We start from the raw sequence: 10,187 nt of genomic DNA on the forward strand, positions 1-10,187 counted from the left end.
TGCACTTAAAGTTCACATACCATATTTTCTTTTGCTTTAGAAGCACTCTTTACAATACATCGCACTTCCCATAAAGTTTCCACCAAATGAATTGCTTTCCTTCAAAAGCTCCTGTTATTTTACAAATGCAACTCTTTTTAGTTCGATTGAAACTTGTTAATAGAGAATACTTTTTTTTACTGCCAATCAGAGTTGGCTTAATTGATCAGCACTCTTCACATGTGGTGTAAACTGTGGTTCCCTTTGAGATTTGGTATTCTCGTAACTCTGCCCTGTTGAAGGCAGGATGAAAGCCTTTGAAAGCATGTCTTGCTTTGCTTTTCAGCAATATCAAAAAGTTTGCTTTATGAATTTCTTTTTAAACTTGATGCTGTTTTCTGACAGACATATCGCAAAAGCTTTTTAATGGTATCCTGTGGTTGAATTTAGTCCTTTTTAAAAATTTGAATAATGGTAATTTGAACAACATTTGAGGGTTTGATTTTCAATCCTCCTTTCTCCATTTCTTTTCTTCCCTTGTCCTCCAATTCCTGTTTTCAACTTAGTTAATGTCCTGTTATTCCAAAATAAGAAGAAAATTTCATTCTGTAAGCTTTGCCTGTCTCACCTTGCAACTTTCCATCCATGGGTTTGATGTATACTTTGAGATGCATTCAAAGACATTTCTAATTCATTTGGCCATATTACTGTTACAATCCAATGGGTCATCTGTTCCCCTTCAATTTCAGTATATTGTTCCTGAACAGATGCTTACATATTGCAGTATCTTTGTCTCTTCAGTGACAGTACGTGTTCAATACTAACCTCTGTCAGTATAATTCAGCAGGAACCATGTTGGACTAAGTTTTTCAGTTAGTGAGATTAATTGTCTTTGCCGTTACTTATGTTTAAATGATGCAATGACTTCAGGCAAGGAACAGGTGTGCAGTTAAATGCCTGAAATCCAAAAGATCTTGTCTGAATTGTGCCACCCCAACATTTGCTTTGTAAAAACAAATTCCCTGTCTGCTTTGCCAATGAAATGAATTTAATGTCCTATTTTTGGACAGTAGGTTTGAAGTAAACACCGAAGAAGGTTAAATCTAGTCGTTGGAGGCATACATTGTTATTTAGAAACATGATTGGCAATACTTCACAATCAACCACTCCAATACTGTAACTTATAAAAGTCTCAATCCTTCAGAACTTGATTCATAATTTTAAAAATGTAAACTTAAGTACACTTTTTCTAAAATCTTTATCCCATCTTTTCATCTCTTAGGTTCTTCCTGTTACATTCTCTGTCCATGTTTTTAACAATTTCTTCCGTGCAAATGTGAGAGATAAACACTGTGGGAGCAAGTCTAACGAGTATCCGGCACCATTAAATGCTCTACCACAACAAAATCTGACTTAATAAAGCCACTTATTATTGGTCTGTCTAGAATTGAGACATCTAAATCATGAGTGTTCCAGATGCACTTGCTTGCATGCACTCTAGTATTGTAGATCTGGGGCAGTTTTGGTGTGGTCTGTGATGAAAGCGTATACCTTTTCATTCAGGACCATTATATATTCTCAACTGAGATTTGATACTCCTGCAGACATGTTGCTGTGCTTGTTGTTCCCAATTTACATTGTGAGGATTGTTGATGTGGTGGAGTGGTGATAGAATTTGAAAGGCGCAGCCAGTCAGACAGCATCCAAAGAGCAGGACAATCGATGTTTCGGGCATAAGCCCTTCATCAGGAATCAGGATTCCTGATGAAGGGCTTATGCCCGAAACATCAATTCTCTTGCTCCTCAGATGCTGCCTGACTGGCTGTACTTTTCCAGCACCACATTAAACTCTGATCTCCAGCATCTGCAGTCCTCACTTTCTCCCTGATAGAGTTTGAAAGCTGAGCTTGTACAGTAAAAGAAGAAAATGTCCCAAAAAGGCAACAGTCAATTTTAATTCACATGCAATATATAATAGTATGTGTTTTTTTTATATAGATACTGGCTGACCTCTTGTGCAGTGCTGGAATTTTCTGATTTTTTTTTTTCAAATTTCAAGCATTGGCAACTTTTACCTTTTTAATTTTATCTCCGTTGTGCCAACCTGGTTACATTCATTTACACTGCCTAATTACTCTCTGCTTCTTCAACCACCACTGTAGATACAAATAGCTACACGTGCCTGTGCTAAACAGCATTATTTCAAAGGTAATGGGGTATTAAAAAGAAAGAGCTGAAAAATGTGTTGCTGGAAAAGCGCAGCAGGCCAGGCAGCATCCAAGGAGCAGGAGAATAGACGTTTCGGGCATAAGCCCTTCTTCCTGAAGAAACATCGATTCTCCTGCTCCTTGGATGCTGCCTGACCTGCTGCGCTTTTCCAGCAACACATTTTTCAGCTCTGATCTCCAGCATCTGCAGTCCTCACTTTCTCCTATTAAAAAGAAAGGGCAATATTGCTAAAATTACAGAAGACCGTAGTCAGACCACGTGCAGAATACTTTGAGCAATTCTAAAGAAAGATAATCTGGCATTGGAGACAGTTCAGAGATAAGTTCACTAGGTGGAATCCAGGTTTGCAGGGATGTCTTATGAAGAAAATTTGAGTAAGTTAGTCTTGTCCTCATTGGAGTTGACAAGGAATGAGAGGAGACCTGATTGAAGATTCTGAAGGGATTTTTGATATGGTAAATGCTAAGATATTGGTCCCCCTTGTCAGAGAATATGGGACCAGTAAACTTGATCTTAGAACAATGGGTCATCCTTTTAAAACAGACATGAGGAGGGTGAATCTGTGGGCTGGTGAGGTAATGTCATTCGGTATATTCAAGGCTAAGACTGGTTTTAATCAGTAAGGGGATTGAGGGTTATGGGGATAAGGTATGCAGGAAAGTGGAGTTGATCATTTAGATCAGTCACAATCTCATTGAATGGAACAACAGAATTGATGGACTGAATGGCTGATTTCTGCTCCTATATCTAATGGTCTTAAAAATTCATGTTCGTGATCAATGTAGTAATTTTTGACTGCTCAAGATTTGGAGCACAAGTAGTGAGCATTGATAGTTCTGGCAACATTAAAATTGTTTGTAATCAATAATCCTTAGAACAGTATAAAGACAGTAGGAGTATACTTAAGAGGGGAATCAGGAGGGCAAAAAAGGGACATGAGATAGCTTTGGCAAGTAGAGTTAAGGAAAATCCAAAAGGTTTATTATGAATTCATTAAGGACAAAAGGGTAACCAGTGAGAGAATAGGGCCCCTCAAAGATCAGCACGGCGGTCTTTAGGTGGAGCTGCAGAAGATGGCAGAGATACTAAATGAGTATTTTGTATCAGTGTTTACTGTGGAAAAGGACGTTGAAGATATAGAATGTAGGGAAATAGATGGTGACATCTTGAAAAATGTCCATATTATAGAGGAGGAAGTGCTGGATGTCTTGACCATGCTGTACATCTCTATGACTCTATGACATAAAAGTGGATAAATCCTCAGGACCTGATCAGGTGTAACCTAGAACTCTGTGGGAAGCTAGGGAAGTGATTACTGGACACCTTGCCGAGATATTTGTATCATCGATAGTCACAGGTGAGGTGCCGGAAGCTGGAGGTTGGCTAACGTGGTGCCACTGTTTAAGAAAGGTGGTAAGGCCAAACCAGGGAACTATAGACCAGTGAGCCTGAGGTTAGTGGTAGGCAAGTTGTTGGAGGGAATCCTGAGGGACAGGATATACATGCATTTGGAAAGGCAAGGACTGATTAGGGATATTCAACATGGCTTTGTGAGTGGGAAGTCATGTCTCACAAACTTGATTGTGTGTTTTGAAAAAATAACAAAGAGGATTAATGAGGGCAGAGCGATGGACGTGATCTACGTGGACTTCAGTAAGGTGTTCAACAAGGTTCCATGTGGGAGACTGGTTGGCAAGGTTCGATCTCATGGAATGCAGGGAGAACTGGCCATTGGATACAGAACTGGCTCAAAGGTAGAAGGCAGAGGGTGGTGGTGGAAAGTTGTTTTTCAGACTGGTGTGCCACAAGGATCAGTGCTAGTTCCACTACCTTTCGTCATTTATATAAATGATTTGGGTTTGAGCATAAGAGATATAGTTAGTAAGTTTGTAGATGACACCAAAATTGGAGGTGTAGCGGACAGCGCAGAAGGTTACCTCCGATTACAAAGGAATCTTGATCAGATGGGCCAATGGGCTGAGGAGTGGCAGATGGAGTTTAATTCGGATAAATGCAAGGTGCTGCATTTTGGGAAAGCAAATCTTAGCAGGACTTATATACTTAATGGTAAGGTCCTAGGGAGTGCTGCTGAACAAAGAGACCATGGAGTACAGGTTCATAGCTCCTTGAAAGTCGAGTCACAGGTAGATAGGATAGTGAAGAATGCATTTGGTATGCTTTCCTTTATTGGTCAGAGTATTGAGTACAGGAATTAGGAGGTCATGTTGCAGCTGTACAGGACATTGGTTAGGCCACTGTTGGAATATTGCGTGCAACTCCTGTCATCCTATTGGAAGGATGTTGTAAAGAAAAAATGAAAGGGTTCTGAAAAGATTTACGAGGATTTGAGCTAGCGGGAAAGGTTGAATAGGCTGGGGCTGTTTTCCCTGGACCGTCAGAGGCTGAGAGGTGACTTTATAGAAGTTTATAAAATCATGAGGGGCATGGATAGGATAAGTAAACAAAGTCTTTTCCCTGGAGTGGGTGAGTCCAGAACTAGAGGGCATAGGTTTAGGGTGAGAGGGGAAATATATAAAAGAGACCTACAGGGCAACGTTTTCACGCAGAGGGTGATGCATGTATGGGATGAGCTGCCAGAAGAAGTGGTGGAGGATGGTACAATTGCAACATTTAAAAGGCACCTGAATGGGGAAATAAATAGAAAGGGTTTGGAAGGATTTGGGGAGGGTGCTGGCAAGTGGGACTAGACTAGGTTGGGACATCTGATTGACGTGGACAAGTTGGACCGAAGGGTCTGTTTCCCTGCTGTATATCTCTATGCCCCTATAACCCAAGGACCCTAAGAATGTGCAGTAACTCCTGGGATATCTTTGTTAATTTTTTGATTTTTACTAGGCTGGCACTATTGCAATCCACTATTTTATGGCTTTCTTACCAGATTTACAATATAAATAGATTTAGAATAGAATTTGTTATCTCTTCCAAGTATCCAGTTGCCTTCGCTATTCTGCCCAGATATATTTTGTGATATTACTTTCTTGACATTTGGTTCTGAATTTGCCTTTGCTACTTTGTTCCATATCCTCTTGTGTCACAATTTTTAATTTTAAGTGATGTAATGGACTGGTCTTTCCCCAAACATTGACTGTGCTTCCAAATCCTAAGAGAATTCTTTTTATCAATTGGGCTTTTGAAGTCTTGAAAGGAGACAATTTATCCAGTCTTTTCCCTGTTCTCAAGTCTGTGACTCCTCTGCGATGACTTGAAAACTGAAATGATTTCTTTGTTGTTCTTGTCGCCGTTACCAAAAGTTTCTATTTGTATGGAACCGTAATAAACCAGTGCTTCACGTAAGTATTATAAAGCAGGATTTGACATGATGCCATTTGATGATGTTAGGGCAGGTGACCAACTGTGATCAAAGCAAGAGGTATTAAAAAAAAATCTTAAAAGAGCAAGTGGTGGAGAGGTCTATGGAACTCCAGAACTCAGGACTGAGGAAGCTGAAGGCATGTTCACCAGTAATGAACGAAGAGACGGTGGAGCGATTGGATAACTCAGATAAGAAATGGACTCTTAGCTCAGCAAGCACATGGTTGAATGGACATTTTTAATCAGCTTGTTCAGAGATGTTACAACACATTGCTGAAACAAATGGGACTTGAACCCAAATCTCTGACTCCGAGATAAGGACATTGCCACTGTGCCACTAAAGCCCTTAACTCCTGGTTGAGTAGGACTTGCTGTGACACAGGCAGGTATGTAGTGATTGGATGTCAAATACCATTTTGTTTGTGTAGTATGTGGATTTATCACTCATTTCTAATTATTTTCAAAAAGGTGGTGGTTATCCATTGTTTTGAACGATTGTAATCCATGACATCACTGTGCTACAAGATAGCAATTTCCAGGATTTTGACCCAGTTATGGGTGCAATCATTTCCACTTGTCCATGTTAAATTTCGTTATTAGATTAGACTACCCTACAGTGTGGAAACAGGCCCTTTGGCCCAAACAGTCCACACCGACCTTCCAAAGAATAACCCACCCAGACCCACTTTCCTCTGCCTAATGCACCTAACACTATGGGCAATTTAGCATGGCCAATTCACCTGGCCTGCACACAGAAGAAACCCATGCAGACACTGGGAGAATGTGCAAACGCAATGCAGACAGTGGCCCGAGGCTGGAATCGAATCTGGGTCGCTGTTGTTGTGAGGCAGCAGCGCTAACCACTGAGCCACTGTGCTGCCCATTAATTTATATATTTTATCTAACTCCTTTTGTAGGTCTTGGTTACCTCCCATATATAATTACCGCTTTTAGTTTAATATTACCTGAACATTTGAGCAGTTTGCCTTGAGACAAGATATGCTTTAGACATTTATGCCATGACATTCTCCAGCCCGAAAGACACATTTGTAGTCAATATCAGTTAGTTAGATCCCCCTGCTGAATGTATGGGTTTAAAGTTATTGACATAGGCCTGTTTGTGGCCACAGTGAGCATCCTTCTCTGTTTCCTGACCAATTCTTTTCAGTGCTAAGGGTATAATTCTGATATATGCAATACTATTTCAAAAGGACAGTTCCTACTCCAAGGGGCCCCAGTGGTTTGTTTCAATGCTGTTTGTTGAGGGAAATGGAAAGAGATAAGGGAATGGTGCCCCAACTTGGTCTCTGAGTCTTCCCTGGAGCTCATACCGCCAGATCTGGGGAACTAAAGTACTTTTTCTTGAGTTGAGGAAGAGGTCTACATTTCAAACCAAGCCGGCTAAAATAGAAGCTAACAAGGATGTGAGGAGCAGGACTTTGGTGCCCCAACAGATTAAGTGGCCTCATGGCTACAAACGTGATTGGTATCCTGCATTCAAGAGTCACAGCAAAAAGGCTAAATTTCCCAGCATTTTCCTCCCACAGAAAACATCCATAAGACACCATACAAGTTTCGTTCATCACTCTACACCTCTTCACTTCCAAATCTGAGCAGCCAACAGTCATAGCCACCCTCCTCTTTTGTGCCACGTTACATCCATGTCTCACTGTCACCATCCACAAATGCTTTCGCTTCTGTTCTTTCCGCACAATCCCTTTCTCACACTCGTAGCTCTCTACTTCCTTCCCTTGCAGCAGAGCAGAATGCTGCACCACAGGAAACAGCAGAGAATGGAGGCAAGGTGGCAGTTACCTTGATGGCTAGTGGAAATGAATGTCCATTTGGTCCATTTAAAGGAGATCATTCTCCAAAGGGTTGCATATGTCAGCAACAAGCTATTAGGAAAATCTGAGCCTTAAAAAAAAAAAGATGCCCTCACTTGTCGAGAATGCTCATTCTCTACTATAGATGTTTTGTTGGAGTGAGCACAGCCTTCATGCTGGAGATCTGTGTTGATCTTGTCCGACTTTTGGAGTGGCATGTGACTGACAAAAGGCAGTTAATATTGCTGCTGGTGCCCCCTGTCTTGTTCATTGTTAGAACAGTGTAAGCTGCTCCTGCGCTGTACTGAAGGGCTCCTGCCTGAAACGTCGATTCTCCTGCTCCTCGGATGCTGCCTGACCTGCCGTGCTTTTCCAGCACCACTCTAACCTGAATCTTCTCGGGATCAGATCAGCATATTTTGCTTTTCACTGACTTTGGCGAGTTGAAAGACGGAAGGTGCTGATGCACTGACTCTGAATCGATGTTTTCAGTACAAAGTGGTAAAAATGAATTGTATGGGACAAGGTTCAACCTGAATTAAAAATAAGTTGATGTGGTAATGCCATGTATATCCTCAAATACAGGGTCAGACCTTATTCAAGGACCAGAAGATTACAAAAAACTTGAGACGATTCACTATCTAGAAGCTTGTGAGATTAGATATATAGTTGTGCCACGGGAAACTAAATTAATTTGATTTTTGTTCCACTTCAGTTTCCAACCTGTAATAACTAAGTGGGTGATGATTGCTGGCGGGAATGGGGCAGTTTGCCTTTTGAGTCTCGATTTGGAAAATTAACACCAGCAAAATATCATCAAAAAGATAATCCGATTGCATGGACAGATACGATGTAATATAAATACAAAGTGATGCTCATAAGAGAGCAGGTTCAAAAGCTGTGGGTATGAAATGTTTCCAGTGACATAGGGCGACAATAGCTTATGGGGCAACATTGCAGAATTCAGTATCCCCTGCCTGAGAAATAAGCATGAAGATTTAAATCAGTCACTAAATAAAGAAGGTGTATTTTGAACTGATTTAGAGTGACTAAGGGATGCTCAGAGTCATACATCTGTGCCTGTGAAGCCTCTGGAGAACTGTCAAACACAGAAATGGGAATGACAACAGAAACTGGTTACAAATAAAACATGGCATGGTCTTAAACCAATTGTGCATGCTTATCTTTTGGCAGAAAAGAAAACTAATTGAACATGATAAAGTGTAAAGTTAATTAACACACAAGTTTGTTGATTACCATCATAGGATTATATTGTTCTTTTTCTACCAGCCTTCTATCCCAGCTGTCTCCCTTTCAGAAAATGTCATTGGTAAACAATAGAGACACCATAAGAAGTCGTAAATGGCTCCAGTGACAGCAGCCCCTAGTGAAGCTGCATCTGTAGAAAATGATTGTGTCTGATTACTTTTTGAAGACAGCAGTGCAGACATTGCATACTAAGTGCCACTTCCAGATCACTTTGCTTTGCATCTGATGTATCCGTTGTGAAAATTAGTAATATATATTTCTAAATATACTTTCGCTGTCACAACCATGATTGGAATTTAAAGTAATCATTTTGGATTGGTATTAATCTAATTTCAAGAATTATGATCACTTGGTCAAACAGATGCTTGCATCTGCCTAGCACTTCAAGTAAGAGTTGTGTATAAAAAGGTTGAGCTACCTGAAGCTTTTTCTACTCGTTTAACCACATCAAGACTATAAAAATAAAGGAACAGCTGAAGTTCCAACAGCTTCATACTAACTTTTAAAACTGGGATTGAACTGAACCCATTAGACCACTGGAAGGTTGGTTTATGGTTTTAAAAGAACTGTATTGATGATTGAGGTTTGAAACAGAAGAGAGATCTAAACTATTCATGCTTGAAATGAGCTGGAGATTTTTTTATTAGAAGGTTGGCTATTTCATGAACAGACATCCAAGGTAGTTTTTAATATTACATTATCTGCAACTTGAATTAATTTAATGACTATGAAATCATATAAGATGCACAGATTTAATTTTTAACCAAAATATCTTCCTCCTTATTTGATCTGGTGAGGGGATTGATGTATAGAATATTTTTGTAAGGATTGGTTACTTAAGATTTATCAACCATTTCCCAAATTACATTTTGGCTGTATTAATGTATTATTCCTTCATCTAACATAAGTGTTTATACAACTGAAAAACTGCAGCTGTCGAAAGATTAACCAGCTGAGGAGTGTTGTCAGCATTAGTTCAGGTCTAATAAATGACACTAGGAAGCTATTTATCAGTCCCTCATCCAGAATAAAATCTTGGCCTATGATTAATAGTATTCTGTTCACAAGCTTTGACTATGCTTTGTATAATTATTGTGCTTGTTTTTTAGATAAAATATGTTAAAGGAATGAGTGAGAGAAAATAACATATCTTTTAATACCGACGATAATGTGATTATTTTCAGGTGTCGGGGCAGCACGGGCTGGCAACCTCACTTTCATGGTCGGGGGATTGGAAGGAGAATTTAATGCAGCCAAAGAATTGCTGAGCTGCATGGGAAACAATGTGGTTTACTGTGGAGAGGTTGGAACTGGACAGGTAACAAAAAGAAGAAATTAGATTTGAGTCCGGAGCCATGTTTAATCAAATCTAAGTTCTCCCTACTGTCAGAATCTCACTTCAAGTAGTTTTTTCTTCCTCCAAGTACAAATAAATGGAAAGTGCACACATACCTTTACAATATTAATAAATGGGGTGGCTAAATCCATGATGTCATAATGATCAACAGCATATGCTACTCAGTTCATAATAGAATTGGTTGGGTTAGGGTA

The 10,187-nt window shown here is 39.9% G+C and overlaps 1 protein-coding gene across 1 annotated transcript in view; it reads left to right on the forward strand.

The window, feature by feature from the left end:
- The window catches only part of LOC122550227 (3-hydroxyisobutyrate dehydrogenase, mitochondrial-like), a 136,579-nt gene that overhangs the window by 90,763 nt on the left and 35,629 nt on the right, over positions 1-10,187 (forward strand). The window contains exon 6 of the mRNA XM_043690987.1: positions 9,820-9,954. Within this exon, the coding sequence (XP_043546922.1) occupies positions 9,820-9,954 (135 nt within the window). The remainder of the gene's footprint in view (positions 1-9,819; positions 9,955-10,187) is intronic.

Source organism: Chiloscyllium plagiosum, chromosome 5, assembly GCF_004010195.1.
Source record: "Chiloscyllium plagiosum isolate BGI_BamShark_2017 chromosome 5, ASM401019v2, whole genome shotgun sequence".
NCBI lineage: Eukaryota > Metazoa > Chordata > Chondrichthyes > Orectolobiformes > Hemiscylliidae > Chiloscyllium > Chiloscyllium plagiosum.